General features: G+C 42.0%; 1 protein-coding gene across 1 annotated transcript in view; it reads right to left on the bottom strand.

The window, feature by feature from the left end:
• TFCP2L1 (transcription factor CP2 like 1) overlaps window positions 1-27538 on the bottom strand; it is a 35441-nt gene that overhangs the window by 7485 nt on the left and 418 nt on the right. The window contains exons 2-13 of the mRNA XM_053947726.1: window positions 23459-23610; window positions 10620-10696; window positions 9070-9175; window positions 8716-8822; window positions 7971-8123; window positions 6988-7098; window positions 5319-5410; window positions 3925-3973; window positions 3735-3828; window positions 2779-2869; window positions 2114-2214; window positions 979-1121 (exon numbers count right to left, since the gene is read on the bottom strand). Coding sequence (XP_053803701.1) covers window positions 979-1121; window positions 2114-2214; window positions 2779-2869; window positions 3735-3828; window positions 3925-3973; window positions 5319-5410; window positions 6988-7098; window positions 7971-8123; window positions 8716-8822; window positions 9070-9175; window positions 10620-10696; window positions 23459-23610 — 1276 coding nt within the window. The remainder of the gene's footprint in view (window positions 1-978; window positions 1122-2113; window positions 2215-2778; window positions 2870-3734; window positions 3829-3924; window positions 3974-5318; window positions 5411-6987; window positions 7099-7970; window positions 8124-8715; window positions 8823-9069; window positions 9176-10619; window positions 10697-23458; window positions 23611-27538) is intronic.

Consider the following 27538-nt stretch of genomic DNA (forward strand, 5'->3'; position numbering starts at 1 on the left):
GACCTATGCTCTGCTTCATTTGTTTTAACAATGCTTCTTATAAATGAAGCTCCTTAAGTGATTCTGGTGCATGAATGAGTAAGTAATTTAGTAGAGGAAAAAGGAAGAAGGGCAACTCACTATTAACCTGTAAGCTAATGGAATGGACTAAATTAAGGCATCATATAATGGGACACAAACACTAGCAGAGGTCCATAAATTATAGTGTGCTTACAGTGTATATAGTGACAGACCCAGTGCCTGGAAACATGGGCCAAGATGTAAAACTAATTGCCCTACAGATTTTAAAACTTACCTTCCTTGGGCAACTTACCTATTTAATTTTAAAAGTTCTTACTTTAGGTCCTCACTTCAAAATGTGTGTAAGTAGCCAAAATGAAAAGAAATTCATAGAATCATTTAGGTTGGAAAAAAACCTCTAAGATCATCATGCACAAACATTCACCTGGCACCAGCAAGCCCAAAGCCCAACACTAAACCACGTCCCCAGGTGCCACAGCTACACGACTTTTAAACACCCCCAGGGACGGTAACTCAACCACTTCCCTGAGCAGCCTGTTCCAATGCTTGGCAACCCTTTCAATAAACATTTTTTTTCCTAATATCTATTCTAAACTTTCCTTGGTACAACTTGAGGCCATTTCTTCTCATCCTGACACTTGTTACTTAGGAGAAGAGACAGAGTCCTACATTGCCACAACCTCTTTTCAGGTAGAGCACAATAAATGACCAATTTTGTTTTGTTTTGCTCTAAAAAAGCAAACAAGAACTCCAACATCTTTTACAAAGAAAAGGTCTTGAAACCACACCAAAATCAGTGCTGGGCAAGCTGATTTGCTACTTTAACTTGTTGGGGTTAATGGCTTTACAATTCTCCCTTGAAGATGGATTCCGTAATTTGGAAGCTCATTGTAACTTCAAGAAGCCAGAAAACTGTTCCATCTCTGACAAAGATGCAGCCCCCTTTATCCCCCTTACCTCATTGCTCACTAACACGTGGATCCCCGTGGGTCCCTGCCGGTAGATCCGATTGATCTGCTGTGGAGAAATGCTGTACAAGTTTGCAATCTTCTCCAGTAATTCCAGCGTGGTCAGCTCTTCTAAGAAGATTGCATGATACACTGCAACAAGTGGAAAGCAGCTACAGAACAGCAAATACAGATTGCACCAAGACACTCAGCATCAACAACCAAATGGGTTTAAGATGAAGGTTCAAATGGAATAAACAAGATTAGTATTTTAAAGCATCCCCCAAATATCTGGCTTGATGATTTGCAGAGAAATACTCATTATTTGTATGCAGCAGGCAATTAAAACACACACAAATTTTACCCAGAGGAAAACATGGGGACTAATTACAACTTGCATTATGAGGCACTAAAACAGCCTTCTCACAAAGCTGCTTGTATTTTTGGGTAATCTTTTACTGGTTTTTGAAGTTTTAAAAAAGAATTCAATCAAATAGTAAAACACATGCTACGTCACACAAAAGCAGTATTTTATTAGATATCATTCACTGATCCCATAGGCACAAACTAAAACATACAATGTATAAGGTAACACTATGGATGACAGTATTAACAATATTAGAAATATTAACAAAATTAGAAATCTAATCCAAATTATAGCTACCAGGTAGGAAAGCTGTGCCTGTTTATTACTAAATGCAAGATTTAAGGATAATCTTTGTTCTCATTTGCTTGTACATTGTGAAATGAGGGATGACAAATTTCCAAAAGCTTTGAATTTTCAAGAATTATAACCTCACTTTAAGACCTACCAAACTTCCATTTCCCTGAATTTTTTCAAACAAGACAATCTATAGAAAATTGTGGATGGAAGGGTGGTTTTGTAATGCTGTTATCCCTCCTAAGAACTGAGTAGAGATTTTGCTGTGGCATTCTGCAGATAATTTGTAAGCTGGGTCTGTCCCCCAGGCAGACATTGCCATTTGGAATCTGTAGCCATGAAACCATAACCAAAGTGGCAAAACTGGGATAAACAGGATCCCTTCAAACACTAAGGACACCACGCTGTCCCACTCAGGAGCTCAGGCAGAAAGCAGCATTCTCACCAGGTAAGTGTTTAGCAAACTCCATAAATAAGAACTTACCACAAAGACTGCCATCTCCATTTTCTCGTTTTTGGTGGAGATGGGACCTGTTTTGCTCTGGTTCTTGACAGACATAAATTGTCATCTTGGGCCTCACATTTCTATGGATTAATCAAAAACAGTATTTAGTAGATCTGAAATAGTTCCAAGTCAGCTATCACACAGTAAGAGATGGAATCATTCAGGCCATGCAAAAGTAACAAACTACGGGATAGCCTTGATGTTGGTGACTAAACAGCTTAGGATGTCTAGCAAGAGACCCCTGGGAGGTGATGCAGAGAACCTTAATCTTTTCAAGATCAGGTAAGAATAAACAGTTTACAGCACTTGCTAAGCAGTTCATCATACTGGCCTCTACTGATTTAAATCCTGGTCACTTGTAGAATTTATGAACATCACAGGGTTTTGTAGGTTGTGTATCTCGTGAAATGGATGCAAGCTATCAGCTGGTAGCAAATAAACCACTAGAGATTCTCATTATGCTGCTTTGTTTTGGCAACATTTCTGAGCTGTGCCTGGACTTGAATATCATTGGGATCTCCAGTCCCTGAGAAAACCTCTCCGAAGTATTAAAAGGTAGTCTAAATGCTACAGCTCCAGGATTAACTTCCAGTTAAAACTGAAATTATCAAGGGATCATAAAATAGGAAGGAAATAGTACAAACCTTCCTTTAATTGCATTAAAAAGCCGAATTCCATCAGCAGGCCCACAGATTTGAACAAAATCTTCTTTGGACATCTTCAGTAAGTCGGCACCTACATATTTCAAATTGATTTTCCTTCAGAAGTTAAGCAAATCTTAGCTTCCAAATAGTATATATGGGCAGCAGAAAAGGGCAGGGGTAGAGGGTGTAGAGAATCCACAAAGCTAAACCAGATAGATTTATACAGAGAAGTTGCAAATTCAGAGAGGTGTGCCCTTTAAATCAATCACTGTGAAACAAAGCTGTAAGCTGCCAAAAGAACTGTGCTGCACTGGAAAATTCTCTAGCCAACTCATAAACAAGCTAGATATTTCACACTGGCCATTAAAATGACCTGGTCTTCTGTAACTGTCACATTCACCAAGTTATTTAATCATGTTGCAAATCAGAGAGCGTCTCCTCATGGTTTCAGCACCTCTAACAACTGCCCCTTCCACCATCTTACTGGTGTGCACAACTACTTAAATGGGAGGGTACAGTGAAGGTGCCAGATGCTTCTTAAGCATGCACAGGGACAGGATGGGAGGCAGCAGATAGAAGATGAAATGCTGATTAGATGCAAGAAAAAACATTTTCACTGTCAAAATAGTTAAGTACTTGAAGAGGTTGTTTAGAGAGACAGTGGAATTTCCAGACTTTGAGATTTCAAAGGCAACTGCACAAGGCCCTGGACTTGCTTCGAAGTTGCACTTCATGAACTTAGGAAGTCCCTTCCATCTTAACTTATTTCATTCCAGTTTTACTTACTCTGTAGGTCTACAAACTGTTTTGACAAATGGTAACTAATCTAAGAACCAAAAAACAACCACACTGGATCAGACCAAGGATCCCATCAAAAGTGGCCAGCAGCAGATGCTACATGAGCTGCACTTACAGAAGAGAAAACAACCAGAATATTTGGGACTGTTTAAACTCACCCGAAAAACTTGAGAAGAGTCTACAGAATGGAGAGAACCTATTACGATGAAGCCACTGCTGGGCATCTTGAATAGAAGCAGAAGGAAGGAGATGCTACATTGCAAAAAGAATAAGAAGGTCTTGAAATGAACTGTTCACCAGTGTCCTAAAAGAGAAAAGCACCACATTAACATGATCTCAAGTACTTACATCATTGCTGGGAGGCAGGAGCTCCATTTGGTGGGTTGGAGAACTGTTGCTAAAAGAAATTATATAAAGTTGGAAGAGAAAAAAAACACATTATTTTAAATTTTACATTGCAGTGTCCATCCTCTTCCCCCTCCTCTATTTGACTCAACTTCCACAAGTTACATCCAACTTGTCTATCAGATCTTTAAAAAGGTGTTCAAAATTTGGAACAAGAATAAAAAAAAAAAACCACCTCTCTACCTGAGTCTTTTGTTGGTCAGTTGAGGTCCTCCTCAAAACTGAGACAAAAAACTCAGGCTTACTGACCTCAATCAAGCTTTTCCATATGGTTGACTCACTAATGTGACATAATCTAAGCAAGAAAACTGTAACCTACAGGGTCGCTGAACTTGAAATTTCTATGAGCCAGAAATATCCTAACTAAATCCATTGTCTAATAATAATTCTTTACAAAAATTGAATAAAGGACCTTATTATTCAACCCTGGTGTTATCTTTAACATAGTCAAGTGCCATAAATCATGCAAAACCACATTTCTACTAAATTCTCCTAAACACAGACGGGACTCCTAAACATATCAGGGATTTTACCAAAGGAAAAAAATACTCAGATTTCTCTACTAACACAAAATTTTGTAATTTCAGTGTTTGTTTTTTTTCATAGTTTGAGGGGATTCATTGAAAATTAGTGATACAACATGGATTAATACAACATGCTAATTAAGTTGTGTGGGAAGGGAATAAGATGGCAGAGTCCTACCAAAAGAAAAAGACCTATATCTAATTCCTAAGGGGAAGTATGCAGAAGGGAGGACTGATAAGTACTGAGGGACACTGCTGTACCTTTCTGACACCAGTTACCATCTTCAGCATTTCAGAATCACTAGAGCTGTCTTGGTATGATGGCTATTTAATGAATTAAACATTAGTCTTCATTAGTCCTTTGTTCTGAAATAGCATCTCAAAACCCAGGCTGTTTTGCCCCAAACAGGATTTCTTTACATGTCATTCACCTAGGAATTGAGCACCCCAAGCTACCTCAAGACAGAAAGTAAGGAAGAAACACCAACTCTGAAGAGGTGCTGAAAGCCTCTAACACACTTGTGAGAAGGTACTGGGGATTGGTGGTACAGGGCATGCTGTGTTCTTGCCAGGAGTTGCCCTGGAGGGCCTCTGATGCTCCCCTTCCAGCCACCACATAAACAAGGCACATACAAACAGTACTCTGCATTACAGGGAATTCCTGGATGGAAGGTCTTAAAAGCTTTTGGAAAATACTTTCTCCTTGCTAGAAAGGGGGGAGGTCCTTAACATCATCTTGCAGGGTATGAAATGCATGGACACACAAAGGCTACCATATCAACAGGAAAGATAAAGCATGTATTTGTTACATACCCATCTCCGAGGTTGAAGCTGTTGGGAGAACTGTTGTAGCTTGGAGATGGAGCATTGTTCATTTGATAAGGCACATCTGGCCAGGGAGAGCACTGTTGGAAGAAAGGCAGCGGGGAAACTTTCATAAGGATGGAAATAAAGGATTTGATTCTCCTCTAATACCACATTCATGTTATTGCCACACCACTAACTTCAGCTCATCACTCCTGCTGGGAGGAGGAGACAGGCCATGGATTTTCTACACTGCTCTCCAAGTGGGCTGTCAGGGGGCCAAGATTGATTCCAGTTGCGCATTCCACATTTCTTTCTCCCATTTCACAAAGCCTGTCCCCAAATAACACTGGGCCAAAGTGTGCACAGCTGTAAGTCAGAGCAACGCCAGTAAGTCAACTCAGACTGAAGGCAGCAATGATACAGAAATACCCCTGGTCTCAATTATAAATCTCTAATTAAATCCAGGCAAGAGACAAAAATGCTCCTGTGGCATTGCTTCAGGTTTATACCAGCAAAAGAGCAGAATTTGAATCAGCCTGCTGAAACCTCTGGCTATTAGTCAAACAGCTCCAGTCATGAACGGGTACTAAATGGAGAAAATTTAAGATAGGCAGACACAAAGATACTAAAAGCCTTCACAAAATATAGGTCAGACACCACATTCCATGACAGTAGTGTAAAACCAGAGTAACCCAGATAGAATTGGTGACTCTGTTCTGAATTTAAGCCACAGTAATCAGCAGGAGAAATCTAGCCCTGTTGAACCCCCCACCACCAAGAGCTGAAGAAAATACTCTGTAGTGGCCTTGTTTGCAATGATAAAAAGACAGCAAGTGTAGCTTTGGAGCTTTATCATCTCCACAAACACTAGCAAATATTTTATGATCTCCACAAGCACTGGCAAATATTTAACTCTTTGGCAACCCACATTTCCCCACGCAATATGTCAAAGTGCATTAGAGCCCACAGGGAGAGTCTGAGATCTGCCAACTCAGTAGAATTAGGTCTGTCAATCAGAAAACATGCTGGTTGCTCCTGGCAACATGAGGAAAATGGAGTGGGAGAGATTGGATCTCACAAATAGGAAGTTGATTTAAATTAAGAATAATTAATATCATTTTTGGAAGTTCAGCAAGCTGCTCCAAAAAGAAAAAAAAGAATGCAGATGCATCAGGATATAAGACACAAGATATTGCTAGAGTACAACCCAGAATCTTGCATGTAACAACAGCTTCATAGACACATTCACAGAAAAACAGATTAATAATTTAATCAGACAGCCTATTCATCTGCTCAAGTGTCCCATCTCCAACATGAGCTTTTGCCAAGCAGTTCTGAAAAAAAATACAGACAACCATATTTTTATACAACTGGCACCTGAGGGCCATGACAAGTGCCCAGGAGCATAGTGGTGAAAATTGAGAAAGTTGTTGGTTTTTGGTTTCTTTTTTTAAAGCCAGGTTGCTAAGGGTTAGTTCACACCCCAAGACATAAGAAACTTTGGCATCTTTCATAAATTTCAGCAGTGAGTCATTTTATAATTTCACTCCACTCTCAGTTTCACTCAGATCTGAGCACACATGTCTCCGCAAGGCAATCTCCAGGGCTCAGAAGCTGTTTTCTTTTAAATTTATCTCCCAACATGATGTAGCATGATGTGTCTATAACACTTTACCTCTGTGAGAATAGTTGTCTCGTAGGAAGGCTGATACTTCTCCTTCTCTTGGGTGGTCTTCTTTTCCATTTTTTCCCTGTCAGTCTTCTGCTTTCTGTCTGCTCCTTTAGGCTATAAGTACAAGCACAGGCTCTCCCTTATGCCAAGCATTACAAGTTTGGAGACAGAGGCCAACAGATTTATCTAATCTGTTCACAAAAGCCTCCTTAAGTTTTATGGGAATTCTACATATGAAACAAGATCAGATCTGCATTTTCTAGACAAAAGAATTAATCAAGCATCCCTACTGTTTCTGTACATTCACCACTAAGCCTACTGCAATTGTGAAACAGGCTGACCACAGTCCTGAGATGTGATTCCAACTATTTCAGTCTGTAAGTTATGCACCTCAACTGGCATTTGTACTATCTTTCCAGAAACAAGAAAGATATTACTGACAGAACAAAACTAGAGCAGCAGATCCCTTGAGAAAACAGGCCTATGGAGAGTTTGTCATTAAGCAGCTATAGGTCTGCCATGCCCGGATTAGGAGCTTCTAAGATGCTCTTTCTCCCAGTCATTTTCTCCTCCAGGTATCACAGAGACAAACTCTGCTCCAACAACAACAACAAAGTATTTAAGATCTCCTAAATGAAATCTTATTGTTCATGGAGGGTTCAATCAAAGAAACTGAAGATGCCCTGATGTCTTTGATGTCCTAGGAGCATCAAAACACACTGGATACCCTAAATATCTCAGTATTTTTGCAGTGTTTGAAGTACAATGGACTGGCACAAGTCTTAGTGCAACACTTTAACTGGAACTGCTGTGTAGTTCAGTGTTTATACCATCATGTGCACTGGAGTCTGTTTGAGATCTTAAGCATTCCCAGTTAAAAGTCCGTTCTTTTACTCCAATATTTGCATCGCTCCTATACCATCTTCAATCTTTGCATGTTCCTGTGCCTTAATCTAGTTGATGACAAAGCCAAAACCACCTCATACCTTGAACACTTTGATCTGGCAGCTTGCAGAATGCAAGTGTTCTGTGTATTCACCATTTTCATTCTGCTTAAAGGTGTCAATTTGCACTCGGAAGGGGACCCCTTTCTCTCCTCCATGTTTCCGTGGAGTAAATTCTGTGCTGATGCAATGTACCTGGCAAAACAGAAACTGTGCTCATCTCTGGAGACAGTTGGAATCTGTGCTCATCTAAATTTCAGATACTGCCTGAACAAGAGGTTTTGGCTCCTCTCAAAAAACTAAAAGACGCAGAAGAGTTCATATGTTTTCATTTCTGTTCAACAAAATAATCAGGAGAACAAGCAGTTCAGAAAGAAACAGGGCATCAGGAAAAGCATCCTTTGATTTAAGTAAATCCTTCATTCATATTAAAAACAGATCGCTGATGCTCAGAATGAGAAATAGTCATGAAAGAGCAAAGCAAGGAAAAGTAACAGGTTATAAACATTTTCCCCAAAACAAAACCTATGCTTAGAAAGCAACACCCGTGTCTGAGTACTTTTTTAAAGAAAATCCTGGCAGTGGCAGGTAGTACTCCAACATTAACAGGTAGCCAGCAAATTGATTTAGTGAGTATCCTACAAATTAATGACACATGATTATCATGACTTAGTAATTATCATTACCATCCTTCTCTCTTGTTCATGTACTGGCTATTTTGTCTCCCCAGGTCTTTAAGAGGTATCTAACCACTGTATCTACAACAGAAATATGACTTATCTCTTACCTGAATGAATGCTGAAGCCCTCTTTGACGGATCCCAGAGAAATTCAACAGTGTTCAACTGGGTTGGGCTAGCCCTGGGATCCAAGATACCAACTGACAGCGGGATATCTGTAGAAGAAAACCCCTAAAATTTTAAAAATATTAAATTGAAGAAGAGAAAGCATTTCCATACAATCAGAACATGCATGTGAAAGCGAAGCCATCAAAGACATCTCTACCTGGGACCTATAGTGCTAGATCTCCTTCCCTCCCAAAGACATACAGGATTCCTAAAAAACCTAAACACACATGCAAACACTCCATGCACCACTGATCTCCCCAACACTGCAGAGGTGCCACAATGAAATAGTCTCACCTATATCAAGGATGCGGTCCCCAGGCCGACTCCACCTCCAGCCCTCGAGCTGCTGATGCTCTGTGTACTGCAGGCGGCGGTCATGGAAAACTACACGAATTATACTCTGTTTAAAAAAAGACAGCAGTATGAACAATGGGATCCAGATGACTGGATGTCTCAAGGTGACTTTGGTTTTCCAGAGTAGAAGCAAAAGCTGATCTGTTATGCTTCTCACCCTCATTGATGAGGAGAGTTGAAGGGTCTACCTAAGAGACCCATCACCATGTGTATCAAATTCCTAAGGGACCCTCTGAGAGAAACACACTTCCCCCTCCACAAAAAAGCTCATAGGGGGATAATATTTAATGCAACTGTACCATGTCCCAACCCCAGTATTATCCCATTCTGATTTGCAAATGTAGAAGCCAGCTCACCTGTCCCTGCCCCAGTGGAGCTGACATGTCCAGACACCCTGCCAGTGGGAATTAAACTTTATTCCAGCCATTAAGAGCCAGTCATTGGATTTGCCCCAGAGTAGTTAAACAAGAGTAGGTAGAGTAGGAAAGCGTCTGTAACAGCAGGCTGGTCTGCAATGGTGCAGCCATGCCAAAAACTGGAGAAAAAAAGGCTGGAATAAGGGCAATCCCCAGGGCAGACAAGTCCTAAGTACTCCTAACTAATATGTTCTTTTGTATATTCACAGTGCTACACTTACATGAGTTAATGACCCCTAACATCCCAGTTTCTCAAGCCCACACTCTTGCTGGGGACTTCTGTATCAAGTGAGCAACTTTTGCCAGTGAACCTGAGAAATGCCCAAATCAAACCCTAGCTTCCAGATGCAAACAAGCCACAGTGGGAACACCTGCAAAATTGGAATCCCAATCCACATACTACCTGAAATGGGCCAAAAGACAAACAGGGAACAACCTAAACTTGGACAACATTTGAAATCTAAATTGGAATACTAATTTTGCAACTAGTTCCCACTTCTCAAAGGAAATCCTGAGGCAGAAAGTCAAGAATTGAAGGTTGGATCCAGAACCAGGGTCCAGACCAATGTTTTTGAATTTGAACTGTTTTGGCAGTGGAGGAAACAACAGGAAAAAGTCCCCCAAACCAAATGATCAAGTTCTGTATGTTCATTGTTATGCCCATTACCAAAGTAAACTGAAGCTATACAGAATCTGCCTGGCAGAACTATGTAAACACCCGGGCCCTCCATTTGTCACATAACAACCCAGGCATGTTGCTGCAATTCAGCAGGGAGACAAGTCTGCCTCTCCACAGCTTTGACCATGTTCACCACTGAACTTTGGGATTCCCCTGAACCCAACATTCGTAGTGAAACTCTGGGGTCACGATCACAAACAGAATAAAGGTTCCCCTGAAGCTCTGCAAAGCCAAGCTGCATAGTCCCATGAAACTAGCACTCAACTCCATCACCCCTGCTTCCATTAAAAACAATGGCAAAGTGTTTTCCATTGTCTCAGTGGGAGCAAGGTCAGGCCCTTCATTAAAGGCTGTATGTAGTAGCAGGAATAAAAGAAATCTATATTTCTCCTTACCTTTACATATTTTGTGTTTAAATCTTGAAACTCTCCCAATTTCCTATTCTCAAGTAGACGGATTTCATAAGACTGACCTAGAGTTTAAGGAAACATTTCCAAGGTGTTTAATATGTTGTAGCAATGAGAGAGTCATGCTGGCATTTATGTGGCTGATAAAGCATACGTTTGATCAGGGAAAGCTTATTTTTGCTAACATAACGCATTTGCCCCAGTAATCGATAGGCACTAAAGCACAGCAGAAATCTGAGGGGAAGGTTTGTCTTTTGGCAGCTAAAAGCTCTGCATTAGGGCATCGATTATAGCTGTCTCCCGGGGCTGCTATGGTTTTCTGGTCACCCTCCAGAAAGTCACCAGGGTGCTTGAGGCAGTTGTCCCCCCATGCCACATGGCTGTAACAGCGCTGCCTTTGTCTGTCCCTTCTGCTAAAGCAATTCTGCCAAAGCAATGGTTGTGTGAAGAGGTGCTGGCACAACAGGTCCAGAACAATTCTGCAGAGAATGGCAACTGGGGAAAATCTTGCCATCTTCAGCAAGCTGTCAGGCCTGCAAGGTGTTTTGGTGAACCACAAAAACAAAATTTGCTTTATAAGGCCTGGAAAGTTGCTGCCAAGGGCGTAAATATTCCTTCAGACGTGTGTGGAAGCAGCAATGGGGTATTACAGCATGTGCAAGGACCAGCTCCGGGAAGGGATTACACACTCCACCACCCCACCACCATCCTGACGTAAGGAATTTAGTCAATTCAACAGAATTCAGCTAACTGCTTTATGAAATAACATCTCTTCAAGGCTGACAGCAGACAAAGGAGACTGATGTCTCAATACCTTACACACAGAAATTACTAAGACAGTACAAAAGCTCATTGTACTACACCGAGTCTTTAAAATAAGACTGCAACCAGTACCAAGGCAGGATAGGATCATTAGGATTAATGGAGCATATGTGTACCTTATAGCTAGCTTTTCTTGTTCATCTTTCTATCTTTATCTTCCCTTTCCCTGAAAAATGCACAGGGTATGACAAGGCAGGCACCAAGGAGGAGATTGGTTTGGTTTTTCTGGCTCAACCAGCATCTCTGCAGAACTGGCCCTGCAGAAAACTGCAAAGCAGATCTATCTCCCTCTAAGCAGCTTCTACCAGCAGAGACAAAAATGCTACATTTTTGGATCTGGATTTAGAAATGGAAGACTTATGATAGCAGATGTGTCAGAGAGGCAGAGCACCTTTTGAGAATCCCATCCACATGAGTACAGACCGTATCCACAGAGCACAGAGATAACTGTGCTTATTCAGCTGGCTGGCAGATAGGAAAAGGAAAAAAAAAAGGAAGGACAAGACTGGCCATACTGAAGCCCCAAATGTTTGCACAACAGCCCTACTGATGTTAATAGGAGTTCTGCAAACAGGAAATGACCCTTGAATCCAGCAAGTGACTTAGGGCATTGGGAGAGCAAAGAATAAACCATATGAAGTACCAAAATAACCATGGCAACATGGACCAATCTTTACCCATCTCTTGGCACATAAGTAAAACAAAATTACAAAAGTGACTTGCCTTTGAAGACTGCTAGACAAAAGTGGATGTTGTTAACCACAGTCCTGAAATTGAGGTCTTCCACACTTAAACTCACAAGACTTCCTAATGTTCCCATTGACACATGTTACTATTGTTCACCTGGCAAACTTTAGAGATATGTACATCATCAATATTGTTATGTTAGCATAAAAAAGATCAAGGTCAGGTTAAAAAAATGGGTTTTCTCTCAGAATCATAGAAAAGACTCTTTAGACCATCAAGTCCAGCCATTAACCTATGAATGCCAAGTCCATCACTAAAACATGTCCCTAAGTGCCACATCTGCTGTACATGTTTATCAGTGTTGTACAAATTGGCTGCTCAGTGGTTCAGCTTGGAGATACACTTCACCAGCTACAGAGTGATATAGTTCATAATCTTGAACCCATTTATACAGCCAAGCAGCTCTTCCACCTACAGTTGATTCCCATGCAAATATGAGGCTAATTAATCATTACAGAAGATTAATTTGGGTTTTGAAAGCAAGAGACAGTAAAATACATCTGTGACTGTACTCAGGGGTAACAAGGACAGCAAAATGTAGTGGTATGAGCTATGCTATGGAGGAAGGCAATGGTCAAACCAGAAGCATTGTCAGCCATTCAGCAATTATCTCAGGAATGAGCAGGTTTTTGGGACACCCTTGTGCACTGAGACTCTCACACTTTGGTCAGCCTGATCTGCTTATCTTCAGTTACAATGAGACAAAAGAAAATAACAGGCATAAAAACATCATCCATGTTCCTTTCAAACTAGCATCAAGCACTCAAAAACTCTGCAGCATGCCATTTCTGACCCCCTTGCAGGGATAGGGGCAGAATTGCAGCCTGGCAGGCAGTGGGCACCATACATCTCCACCTGACAGGAGCGATTCACCTCAGAAGGAATCAGAAACAGATCCTGTAGACCAGTGAAAAAGAAACTGCAGTGTAGACAGAGTTAATATTAAACAGAAAGCCAAAGAGGAAATAACATGCTTTGATGAAAGATATATGGGTCATCTGATGGAAGCCCTGGAATGCAGTTTATGCTACAAAAAACCTCAATCAAAATGGTATTTTATGCTAACTGCTTTTCCCTTGAACTATGAATGTTTAACTTGAGTTGCTACATGATTATCAAACAAGACTGCTCCCAGCCAAGCTTCAGAAAACATGAGGGTATTTTCCCCTCTCTGTGAAACTGTCAGTGAGAATTTGGTCCCAATTCCTCAAAGTTCCCTTATATATCTATCTTCTCATAGTGGTTTTTAATTTATTCTCCTTAAAGCTTTCTAGCAAATTCATTGCTTTGTGGTTTATGGTACCCAGAATTTATTAGCACGGACAGCATTCAGATACTTGTACTTTTATAGCACCAAACTGCTTGGATTATACTTTTTCCTTGGAAAATACCTTCCAAACCTTGGTCACTCTGTATTTTCCACCATTGCTACCAGCAAAACAAGTGAAATGGTGAATTACAATCTCAGCCCTGCAATTATTACTGTAGAGAAAAAAGGCTCTAAAGAATGACCACTTGGATGCTAGAAAACAAAACCTCTCTGTAAAATAAAGCAAATAATAGCCATCTAACCTGAAGGAAACTGAACTCCCCCTGGCGTCAAAGAGGGCAAAGAAATCTTTGGCTCTGATACACAGATCATTTATGAATCCTGCATCACTGACTCACCAGCATAAGCAGGCACACACTGACAGTTTTCTGCTAAAACTAAATCAGTAACAGATCATTCTTAGTCAGGTGTCCAAATCTGTAAAGAAACATGTCTGTAAGTGTGACTAAACAATCTGCATTTCCAGTTCCCAAGTTAGACTACAACTAGCTAAGCCCACAAGAAAGCTGGAATACAGAGTTCCCCCAATACTGAGTTTTTCCATGTGTCTCAGATGGAAACACAGATTAATACAGGTCAGACTACAACTTTCCAAGTCAATATGTGGTGGTAAAGTTGGAGACAGGAGGAGAGGATACCAGTGCTGAGACTACAGTGATTTGATTGAATAGCCCAGGTCAGATGTAATACTGGGCACATGCACAGGGGCACCTAAAGCACTTCCGTCACCACCTGAAACGAAGGCAACACTTTGCAAGCAATCCCCAGCACAGCTGATGCTGCAGCAGCCTCCGGCACAACTGTGCGACCCAGTGCTCCCCTCACTCACCACAATCCTTCTTCCCCACCTCAGGCAGAGAACAGGACAGTAATAAATATTCAGAAAACCACAGCACATTTCCTGAGATGCAGTTTGTCTCCCAACTTCATAGAAAGCTTCAGGGGCACCAATAAAAACCCAGGCAGGTGACGATATACTGTAATTTCTATTTTAATCAGACATTCTCTGGGCAAAAGGAAATTCATGTAATCTCCTCCTAGGCTAGAGTTTGAGCAACTCGCTTTACAAACAAAGTAGTACCCAGTAAAATAGTAACCACCCAGGTCCAGAGAGTTCCTGGTTCATAATTCATGAAGCAATTCCACCTATCTGAAGGAGGATTTATAGACTGCTTATTTTTTTAAACTTGCATTGTCTTTGATAATTAGCACACGTTAAATATGGGCATGGCCACTTGACGTGAGGCCAGCAGAATTTAAAATCAAGCACTTACTACAGATGAAAAATAATTTAGTTCAACACAGGAATGATTTCACCTGCTCAAAAGGTACAAGTTTATCAGCTTACTGATTTCCATTGAATTCAGACAGCCATAGAAATTTTAGGTAATTTCTGAATCAAAATATTATCACTATTTCAAGCTCAAAGTTACATTTTGTTCAAAGGTCATTTTACTACACAACCACAATATCCTGTTTGCTTTTCTTTGTTTTGGCATTACATTTCAAGGGCCACTTGCACTATGCATTTTGTGGTTTTCTGCACAATACACCAATACAATGCACTAATTTCCAATTATGATGTTGATGTTCCGGGCTGATATGACTCAGGCCTTACTTAATCTAACAAAGTAGCCTTTCCAGAAATTAATTAAACCCTAACCTTTGAATAAGCAATATCCCCAACACAAGCCTGTGGAAAAAGGAAAAAAAAAACCAAAAACCAACAGTGTGTCCTCTTTCTCAGAATGGATCCACACAACACTAGACAGAACCAGCCTGGAAACTGTTTGATTATTAAGCCAAGCCAATAAAAATTCCATTTAGCAACTTTATATGGACATCCTAAGGAGCGCACAGATAAAGGCAAAGGAATGCTGACAGTCAAATGCACCATGCAGAAGGAGGGGGAGTGAAAAAAAAAAAAAAAAAAAAAAAAAAAAAAAAAAAAAAAAGAGCAAGCATTTATCATACCAAACCAAAGAATATCCAGCAGGCAGGAGGATCACCTTTGAAACAACCAAACACAATTATTCAGGGCATCAGGCACACACAAAGATTTTTCTGACAAAAAAGATTAATGAGCCCTCAGGGTAAACAGACAAGAGTGGCAGAGCTGGCATGTGAACTTGCACGCTTGATGACACACACCTTTTTCGCCAGTCACAAGCAAAAATAAAAATTAGCATAAAAGACTTGCTCAAGTGTCCCATGTGTGGACACTGCAGGACAAGAAGCAAAAGCAGAAACCTCAATCCCTGAACCACAAATGACAGTGAGATATTCTGCAGTTGCTTACTGTAGCCTCATTTGACAAGATGCTGTAGATGTTTATCCAGCGGATATTATGAATTCACCAGCTACACAATAGGCCACCCTGGAAGTTCCCACTATGCTAGGAACATGGAAATCCTGCAAAGGAGGACAAGCTGTGGGCCAAGAAATGCAAAAGGAACACTAGAGTTATTCTAACACTGCAGGCCCATCTTGCCCCACATCCCATCTCCAACACAGCAGCCAGAGAATGGAGCAGGGTCAGTAAAGCCAGCATTTCCTTCCTTGCCATATCTTCAGAGTTTCTGGTATTCAGTGTCCAGATTGCATCTACACTAAGCTGCCCAATCATGACCAATGCTCATTGACTCCTTTGTGTGGTCTCCTTCTGAATTTGCTTCTACAGTGGCAATCAGAACCACAATTTACACATACCTTGCTTTAGCATTGACAATCTGGGCCTTCATCTGCCTCCTGCCTCTCTCTCCTTGCACAAAACCCCCTTAGCTCCACCATGTTTTGGTACCCAGGAGTTCAACAATGAGGATTCCTGCTCTGCTTGCCCCTACCAACAGGGCAACAACGCTACAGGAACACAGCACAGCAATTCAACTCCTAATTCTACCACCACACCACAGAGCTTCATTGTCATCATGTTGCTTTTATGTTTTTCCTCCTTTTACAATGTGCCCCCAACTCAAGGAGGGTTTTTCTTGCCTCCTTTTTCTACTTCCCTACCTCTTTCTTGTGGGAAAGCCAAAGAGCTGCCTCAGAGCCAAGTTTGCTGCAGGAAAATTTCACTGCTCATTTACTATATGAACATTTTTCTGAGTCCTACTCTCCACAGACTTTTGAAGATGGCCTATTCTACAGTGGTGACACTTTATAGCTAACAGGCACTAACAGAAATACTCCTCATTTACAATGGTTTCCACTCAAGAGAGGGAGGTCCATTTAAATCCCCAAAGAATACAGTCTCACTTTGAATCAAGGGCACAAAACAAGCCAGCAGACACAAAACCACTTCTAGTTGCTAACTTCACTGTGTGCACTTGGGTGTCTTTTGCATAGACTTCCACTTGATCTCACCTAAGCTAAACCATGTTATGAATGCTGATTTTTAATACAAATTCATCAGTGAAAAAAATTATGGACCTCCAGTGGAAAGCTGGAAAAATACCTACCCTGTGAAAATAATTTCTTCCTGTATTTCCACTTCTTTCGCATGTACTTGTAACACTCAGGATTATCTTAGTCACATCTGTCCAGCTCAGAAAACCTCAACCCTCTCTATGTAAGTAAAAAATACAGGTTTTTTCTGGTTTCAACCTGTTTTAAGTCAATTTGGACAACAGGTTTTATAGCTCTGAAGGAGTAGCTTTGTGTGTAATATTTACTTGAGTTTCAGATAACTAAAAAGAATGGCCCTGGGTGAGGGTGCTGACGAGGGATGCAGAAGAGCTGAGTATGACTCCTGACCCCACCTAGCAGCTCCCTTAGATGCCCTCAGGTTAAGTCCCTTCCTTCACCACATTTCTACAATAGGAAACTGGGAGAATCAAGTCCCACTCCCACCCATGGCTGCTACCACAGGGCAGGAAAGGAGATGGGAACAAAACTGACTGTTCCTTCCACACCAGTCATAAACGTGGCACCAAGCTTGGGACAGGAGCAATTTCACTGCTTGCTGTCTAGTTTCAGGGACACAGAATAAATGCTTCATAGGAAGCAAATAAGAGGAAAAAAAAAAGGTGCTTTCCGCCCTACCTCTTTAGGAAAAAAAGTATATTCTTTTATAAAAATGTATATTATTCCTACAAAAAAAAGCTAATCAGGTCAAACCTGAGTATTTCTCAAGCTTCTTACTGCTACTTCAAATGTGATCTTTTAAGGCACAAATTAGAGGAGGCTAATTTTCTACGTCACCTCACACTGACAGTAGCATTCACACAAACATCAAATCCTGTAAAATCACAGGCAAAAAATTCTGTCATAATTAAAGGAATCTCAGATATGGATAATGACATAAAGTAAAAAAATTATGTGAAATAATCAGGAAAAAATCCTCCCAGTATTTTCATACTTCTTACTACACTCTGAGGAACTTCTGAGCACTCCCTTTTTTCACAGATATTGAAGATTTATGGGGAAACAAAATGCAGTCTAGGGGTTTCCAGTAGGATTTGTGCACAGGCTACAGTCCAGCAAGCTCACAATCCCATTTGAATTTCATCCAGATGTTAGCAACAGAAGAAAGGATTACAAAAAGAATAGAAAACAGCCTCTTGGTTAAAAGACAACTGAGATTCTAGCTTCCTCGGGACAACAGAAGTCAGATGCTCTACTTACACAGAGGTGCCCTGTCATCTGAAGCAAGATTCATAGTGAGCTTTGGGATGGTGTGGTTTGGAGACAGGGTTGTTTATCCTGGGCTGCCAAGTGAAGACAGAGTTGCCAAACATATGGGGAAATTGCTTCTAGCACAATTAATGGCTTCAGCTGAGACACCAGAACCTACTCAGAGCTGTCTTCAAAGTCAGGCAGGAGGACAAATTCCTTCTCCAAAGATGAAGTGCACCACAAGAACCAAAAACACCAAAAGCCACTTTCAGAAATGGGAAAGACAAATTAGAATTGTTAGCCATTTCATTTTTAAACCATCTAAACCCAAGAACAGAGTGGAAAGGGCTCAAGGAGCAGTATGGCATCCCATAATTACAGAAAAAGGATACATGGGTGGGTAGGCAGGAACCAGGGAGCACCTGGTACTCACAGTCTCAATGGCACAAAGCCACTGTTGTGCCTGTGATCTCAGGCAAGGGTGGAGCGTTTGTCCACATGGGAGAAGCCACCAGCAGCGGAGCTCCTACATATGCCCAGGGCCTGGTCAGTGATGGCAGTCACTGTTAGGAAAAGAGGTAGTTCCTAGCACGGGACAAAGCAAAAATATCCCCATAAACAGAGCTATAATTAAACCAGAAGCACACCCAGCCAGAGCTGGTCACTCAGCCTTCTCTACACTTCATTTAGGCAAATAAAGAACCATTCCAGGAAAAGTATAAACATCCAGGCAGTTGTGACCCCATAAAAACTCAATTACGTAGGAGTTAACGTCAATATAAAACAGCTTTTTTCATTTACTGTAAATCTCAGTGTTTAAAACTGGGTTCTCTTGCTGTGGATTAGGCAACTAAATTTGAGCTTTAGAGTTTTTAAGGGAGGCAAAGGCTCTCTTCTTCCCCCTTCTGTAAGCAATTTCATCTCCTACCCAAACAATTAGGTATCTACTCCAAAGCAACCTCTTGCCCAGTGCTTCCTGCACCTTTCTTTGGAGAAGCAACCGGAGCACATCTGCACTTGAGCTGAGGCAGGACAACACCCAACAGATTTAAGGCAGCACCATTTAAAATGTACCAGTTTATGCACACATATCTTGAACCTGGATATATGCCTTAGCACCCTGGGGTTGAAATTTGGGCTTTTGTTAGGTGTGACCCAGACTCAAGTCCATCATTAGGTTTATGAGGCATTGTTTGCTAATGCACCTCTACAGCAACACTCCCAAAATCACACGTTCTCTCAGATATTAGTGGTTTTCCCTCATGGCCTGGGTTTTTGGCTTGTCTTCTGAACCATCTAGGACTGGCGCTAAGGCTGACTCTTGGAAGACACCATAAAGCAGAGGTGTCCAGCCTTCCAAACTCTAGCCAGCTGTACGCTAAAATCTTTGCACAGCCAAGAACCACAAGTCACACACTGCAGATCGGGAGAGCTGAACAGAGCCCAAGAACACTTTACAGGCAGATGACGGCAAGTTACTCTGAAGTACCACTGGAACACTGGGCTGGATCTCTCACACAGCTCTCAGTGACCCTCTGCCACCAAACTTAGCCTCCCTCTAGCTGAAGTAATTAACAACTGAAGTTCTGAGCCAGCCCAACACTGGTCATGAAACAAAATCATGACTTGAACAGCTCACAGTCCACATGTGGTTCTGGCACTACCAGCTGAGTCCCTTGGGCAATGACTTTCAGGTTTTTGTGATTTTTGACATTTTGTTTTTTAAAATAACTACTTCATTCCTCACATTTATTAGCATTCAGATCTACTGTACACAGTACTTGTTTCCTCCACATTCCTCCTGCTGCAATTTCTCAAACCACCTTTCCTTGCATCCATTTGTGTCCATGTTTGAAACTGGTTTCAACCAGCCATGGTCAAGCCACACCCCATATGACTGCAGACCATGGAATATGCACTGCATCAAGCCATCTTGCTGAAGCAGTGGTTTGTAATATGGTTGCTGGTTGATTGTTTGTTTGAAAATCCCTATCCACAAGAGACACTGAAACAGTGCTAAAAGGCAGGCTAGTTCCAGAACCGTTAGGATGTTTGTGCTGCAGACTTCTGGACAGTGTAGTTCTGTTGACAGATGTGATCCCCGACCAAGGGAGAAATGCCAGCAGCAGCTTGCAGTGCAAGGACAGCACCTTTACCAGTCTCATAGACTGAAGGTGGAGTGGTATTGAGACACCATACTAATAAGCCTGTACTTTGTCCCATCAGATGAGTAATCCTCCTGAGATCCTGTAAAGACCTCTTAATGAAGGAACTGCCCTAAGGATCAACAAACTAATGCTGTGTTCAATTTGGCTCCAGTTTCCCAAGGAATGTGGGAAGGCAGGAGAGGAAAGAGATTGGGACTGACAAGTGTAATGAGTCAGTCTTTGGAAACCAAGCTACAGATTTGACTCTAGTTACCTCATTTACAGGCTGGTTCTAGAGTTGTGGCCAGAGAACACTCATGGTTTCAAACTGGAGCAGACAAACTTGGGACTCTGCCACTGTTGAATGTCCCCAAGTCAACTTAACAGCTAAGCTCACTCCATTATGCTCCCTCGCAAATCCTTCCCCTGCCCCTTTGTGCAAACACTGGTCTCTGGTTTCCAGCTCCAGAGTCCTCTCAGCCCCCATCCTTGAGGAGAGTCCAGGCCAAAGACCTCTTCCTCCTCAACACCACTGATAGACCTCTGGGTCTATCCTGCAAGAAGCAAGGCTCAAGAGAAGCCATTATGCCTCACATGCCTGGAGCCCTCTTCCACCTGTACACAAACACAGCCACTTGGACAGTCCTCCTTCCTAGACCACATGAAGTCTTTTCAGATCTCACATGAAACTCTCCACTGATTCCTCTTCTATCTCTGCTATGCAACTTGGCCTTCAATTTGCTACCCCGTACTTCCAGCTTTCCACAGCCCATAGGCCAGGTCTGACAGAGCTTTCTTCCATGCAGTCAGTTCTGCATATGGACATTCCTGAGCTGGTCCACTCATCACCACTGAACCAGTCATGTGTGGAGAATGTGTTTCAGGGCAGGAAGCAGAGTTGCTTCACAGTGACAAAAGGTCATAACTGAGTGGTGAAGAGCTAAAGCTGAGAAGGAAGATTTGAACGGCAAGTGGCAAGAATCACCCAGCAAGGAGAAACCACCAAGTCCTTACTCACAATTTGAGAAAGTAACCACACTGGATGTGAATTGCTTTGCTGGTGCTGCTGGGACAGCCACTGTCTTTGTATCTATCTTACTACAAGCCAGCCATGACTGACACACAGGCAGGGCAGAGGGACATTCATTAATGAAGTTACCCATTTGCTGAAGTAATCCATCACAACACTCAAGAAGGGAAGTTTTATGTAACAGTGCTTGGCCAATCCATGATAAACACAGAGGGAGGTTAAGGTGCAAGAGGTGTCCAGCACAAACTGATAAGGTATAAGGAATAGTCTTAAATTGCTTCACAAGATGCGGCATTGTAGCTAGGTCACAGTGCTTTGGACTCAGCCAGTTCTTCTCCCATGTCACAAGCATTGGTTCCAGAAACCTCAGTTGTCTCAAGGTCCCCTTCATGCACCTCCTCAAACTCATAGAACATAACTCTACTAAGGGGACTCATTTTCTGACAGAGCCTTTAAATCCTCATCCCTTTTTGACCCATGGCAATGTTCACCAATAGCCCACTAACAGAAACCAGATACTCCAGCTTCCCAACTCAGCCCCTCTGCACAGCTCCTGCCAGCCTCAACCCTGCTTTGCTCCTCCAGGCCTGCCCAGCTTCATGCTCTTCTGTATTCTGCAAAGACACATCCCACATTGAGGGATGAAAGATAGATGATATCCAAGAAATGACAATGAAACAGGAAGCAGTGTCAAGATGTAGCAGTAGACAATTCCTTGCAATAGTAAGCAGGGCAAAGCCAACACAACATGGTCTATCTAAAAGGCAGTAACAGTCTTACTTTGCAAAGGAAAACATGGATTGCTCCAGTCATACAGTTTTTTTAAAAATCTCATGGTATTGCACTAGGAGTTGTCTAACTTTGTCCCTGCCAAGGTAAAAAGAGTAGGCACTGCTAAAATACTTGGCTGTCAACATTTAAAAAAAATCTTTTATTCCAATACAGGAAAGAATTGTGTTTCATAGAAGGCTCATCTCAATCTCACAATTGATATTGCCCCATTATAACCTCCTGGGATCTGCTGTGTTTAGATGAATAAACTGAGATGACAGTCACATATCCCAAGCATCTTTTAATCCTGAAAGACAGAACAGTGCCAGCTTACATGACAGAAATACCTGGTTCCTTGGGTAGAGCCTGCAGTACATCACTGATCTTTCTGTGGGGGTTCTATGGGTCTACCAGCTGTCAACACAGATCCAGCAGCCAGCTGCACCTGAGGTCAGAGTCCAAGGGAGGTCAGGGCTCCGATTTCTACCGGCGTTAAGAGAAACCTATCCAGGGAGGCACCCAAGTGAGCATCCCACTCAGTGCATGAAGCTTAAAGAGATTCAGCAGTATCCTGAGGCAGGAGAGGATCTCAGTAAGAGGGCAGACAGCCTTCAGCTTGTTGTTAGGCCCTTTTTTTACAGCCTGGCAGAAACTGAGTGAAAATATGTTTTAGCGTAATCTGTGTACTGAGAGGTCTGATCCCCTCAAGACCCATGCACAGGAGGTCCTGCAAAGTGACAGCCAAACACCAACAACAGATGTGTCTGCACAAATGCTGCCAAAGCGGGGAAAAGAAAAGAACACAGAGAAACAAAGTGTTTATCCAGGAGTATGAACTATTCTGCGAGGTTGGCTATAGAAGACCTTGCTGCCCTGAACCCTTGCAACTTGTCAAGTTAGGCACTGAGCAGAGCCACCAGCCAGCCTGTTGGAAAGATGTCTCTGCCCAGACCTCAGAGCAGCCCTTGGATACCTGCTAAATCATTCCCTGGCTATGCCCTCCAGCAGTGCTGGGGGACTTGCAGTGGTAAGAGCCCTACCCAGTCCAATCTGCTTCATCAGTCTGGCCTTGTGAGATGAAGGCAGGAGGCTGCAGCTTAAGTTGTCTGAGATCAAGCCAGTACTTTGCCAAGGGAACTGCCTTAAGTCAACAGTTAAATCAGTGGTATTTCATTATTTTAAAATAGTTGATAATCTGCTATCTAAATGCAGAAAATTAAATATTCCTCCTTTCCTCCACCCTCCCCCCCCAATTCTATCCCTCTTTTCCAATCCTACTGCCCTCCCAGTAAGGCAAAGTATGGGATCAAATCTCATGAACTGTTCCCAGGAAATATCCTCTCCTTCAGTGCACTGCAGACCCTACCTTGGTTGAGGTAGGTCAGAGTTTCTTCGTGCAGTTTCACAGCGGGGGAGGTGGCTGTGCAGAGGACGTACTGGAAGGGTGGCAGTTTGGCATCGTTCTCAGGAGACAGCTGTGGCTCTTCCTGCTTGAAGATCGGCAGCGCAAGGACATCTCTGCAATGTACAAGTTATACACAGTCAAAAAAAGTTTATGGACTATTCTAGCCTCAATCTGCATCTGGTTCTCATTAGCTGAGATAATGGGGGTGGTCTCTGGAGAAACACCTGGTTAAAATGGCTAAAAGAGGAAGAATTTGGCCTGTTTAATGTAACCAAGCAACTTCTGCATCTAGGGTATCAGCACTGCACACAGAAGAACATAGCCCTGGCAAAACAGAGTATGTCTGAGAATTAATGCAAGTTTTTAAGAAATAAATCAGATTTACTTTTCAGTTAAGCAATCTTCTTGATGAGGAAAAAAAAAATATCAAAATAGATCCTTCATCCTAGCGGACATATTTGATAGAGTTCTCAGATAAAAGCCTTAAAAAAAAAAAAAGGCAGGAAAAGGCACTTTGACAGCCAAATGTCAGATCAGTAAAAGGTCTTCAAGTAGCAGCCATGGGTGAGAAGTAGACACAGCTCTGGTGTACAAAGGAGATACTCAGGTAAATGATGGCATGAATGGCTGGATTAATTTATTCATAATATCTCCCTGCATTCTAGTAAACCTGGTCCCAAGGAATCACAAAGCTCTTAAGTCAGCACTGGGCTACCTTTGTAAAGGCACACACAGGTGCGTGGGAGCAGCTTCATTAGGACATGCACAAAGCCCCAGCTCCCACTTCTTTACAAAACGCTGATAGTGGCCTGCCTGCTGATTTAGTCCCAGGCTGATCCCAACCCACACTAATCCCCAAGCAGAACTGGTATTAGCAAGGCTGAGAGCTCAACAAATGAGGAGTTGATTAGTACAAAATGAGATGCCAGGAATAAGCATCTTTATCTCAGCCTGTCTGATACTGAAGAACCACATTAGCCTTCCTATGCCACTAACGCTGCTGCTCATTGTGTCCACCTACTTAAAACATTAATACCCTTCCAAATTAGGAGGATTATACTGAACACGGTGACAATTCAGAATGAGTGATTCTTTTTCTCCTCTATTTCTTCCACATGTGTGAAGACTTGAGATTCTCTTTACACAGGCTGCAGTTCTGCTCCTTTTGACAACCCCATACACAAAATGCTCTAAGAAAAACCATCCAGCACGTACAGGCACGCAACCCTGAAAGGACATTATGAATTTTTTCCTTGCCTGTTCAGTTAATGATCCATTCATAGCACTCACAACCTTGAAGGTTACCCAGGTCATCAGTGAAACAGTGCAGCAGTTTAGAGTAAACTGCTCAAGTGCCTGGTTCAAACACAGTTACTCCTGTTTAATGGAAAACAATGCCAGAGAGCAAATTGTGCCGTTTTAGGAGCAGATAGAAGAAAAGAAACACCCATCTCTGTTTCCATTCTCTCTTCCAACCCCAATTCCCCAGTATTATCAGCCACTCGAAGGCATCCAGCCCCATTTGCTTCCTGGCATTACTGACATAATCACAGCTCTTGCCTAACTGCTGCCACAGAGAGGGTTTTTTTTCCCTTAGCGATGATTTACTACAGCAATGAAGTGACAGAAATGCCTGCAGTAGATTTCTGAAATAGATAGCATTGCTCCACACACATGCACGATCTGATACTGCTCCGGAGTCATCTCACTCAGCCTGGAGTCATCTCACTCAGCCCGGATGCCAACATTTGCTCCTAAGGATGCCAACATTTGCTCCTAACCTGCTCTGCACAATGTTCTCTGAATGCCTATGGCTTTACAGATGAGAGCAGGTCAAAAACTCCAGCGCCCGAGAACCTCTGCAGTTCAGCAGAAACAGTGCACAAAATCTGGCCTGGGTTTAACAGTTAGGGGTGAGGAATTTGTACATACAGTCACCTGAAACAGCCGAGATATTTAGGCAAGGGGAAGTCAAAATTTAAATACCATATTTCACATCAGGCTCTTTGCACCCCTACACCTGCCAGCACAGCTGTCTGATTGCTGAGTTCTGCAAGCATGGAGGAATCCATGACTTGGTTTCTGGAAAACTTCACCACATTAAAGCTCTAACAAAGCCACACAAGTTAATAATATTTTTATTCCTAAAGCATTTAAACTAATGGCCTGTAGTATAACTGCTTCGGGTCAAGACCTTCTTAAGCATTCGACCTTATTATAAGTGTTGGGAACTTAGAATAAGGTCAAAAGAATTTTTAAGTATATAAGCCATCACAACACTTATTCAACTCTTCACTCAAAAGTTGGAAATCAAGTTTAGGGAAAAACAGGCTTTTACAGCAGTTCCTATCCTTAAAAGAAATGAAACACTGAACTCCTTAAAACTCTCCCAATTTTCACCTTTATGCTAAAGATTTACAGTTCTGGACTTAAACAACAATTAGTTTGCATACCTGGAATGAAAGGAAGTTAATTGAGAGTTCAGTCAGCTGACAGAACAGAGGGTAAAACACATACTGCATTTCCATTAAAAATGAATGAAAATTTGCAAGAATTTTTCTGTAGCATCATCTTGCTCCAGCTACAAATACCACTGAGGTACAGCAGAACTTACACAGATGTCTCAAATAGACAGAAAGCTCTCGATCTCTGCAAAATATAACTTACACAAAATTTTCTTACAGTAATGTCAAATCTTGTACTATCTCAGTTTCTTGTACAGTCACTACAAGGGGGTATGGAAAGCCTTCAGAAAGGCATTGCTCAGCAGAAAAATGCCCCCGTTAAAAATGCATGTCTTGACACAGTCTCATGGAAAGTGAATTGGCCAGAATTAGCCATCTCTACATAAAGAAACAAGGGTCTTGTTCAACCAACCTCCCCTGAAAACACCTGGGGGCATTGTTGCCATAAAAGTAGTTACAGGGATTTTAATCCCAGATCAAACCCACCATGTTAACAGAGGCAGATACTCACTAAAGCTGAAGTTTGTTCCTGAAACACCAACAGGTCACCTCCATACCAGCAGCTTTCCTGACAGAACAGATAGCCTTTACCTCCCAGCTAGCATCAAGCCAGCAAAAATAAGCCAATATGTTTTCTGGCCCATTAAAGAGAATTTAAATTGTGGAGTAAAGCCTGACCTAGACCTAATGATCTTGTAGCACTCCTGCTACAAATCCATGGAGTTAATGCAGCAGCCTGACCACCGTAAACACTCTCTAATGGAGAATATGCTGATGCTCCTCTGCTCGTACCATTTTCACTGTCCTAAACTAATCAGATTTGCAAGTGCAAAGCAAGAGAACAAGACTTTTGCCACATACATGTTGTGAAACTGAGTTATTGACATAGTGGGAGGAGATGAAGAATCTTGTACGAAGAAATGAAAAAGCTGCCAGAAGGCAAGGATCTCCCAATATTATATCATTTGATAATGGGAGATTATTATTTAGTCCAAAATAAAATTCCTTTGCAAGTACACTGATAGGCAGCAGGAATAGTCAAGATAGCATGTCTCCTTGAGAGAAGTATTATCTGCATTCAAAGTGCTTCCCCAGACAAACTCAATGTTCTCTCAAGAGTGGTTATTTGGGGGTACATTTGAAAGTCAGGGTTCTTGGGCCACAGCCAGGTTCTCCACTGCCACAATTCAGCAAAATCCTACCACCAGCTGACGGCTGAGCTTTACATCTTCAGAAAGGAAATAATTCACAAGCACTCAGCAAAAAGGGAACTCCCAAAGTTGCCTGCTTTGACATCGTTTGGAGGGAGGAAACACGGGTTTGCGCTACACATGTCACAGACTATTGTTTAGCAGCCCTTGTACTTAAATTAGGCACATTTAATTGAACGCAACTGTGCGGAGGCAGGAAAAAGCTGGTTTAGGCAAGTTCAGAAAGTGAAATTCTGCGCTTTTCACACATCGTCCTAAAACGCAGAGAAAGAAATCCCATCCCCAGAAAACTGGTTGCCTTCTCAATTTGCCAACAGGCGTTTTCCTCAGACCTTTGACAGCGCTCCGCCGCTGCCGCACCTCCT

This window comes from Vidua chalybeata, chromosome 7, assembly GCF_026979565.1.
Source record: "Vidua chalybeata isolate OUT-0048 chromosome 7, bVidCha1 merged haplotype, whole genome shotgun sequence".
Lineage (NCBI taxonomy): Eukaryota > Metazoa > Chordata > Aves > Passeriformes > Viduidae > Vidua > Vidua chalybeata.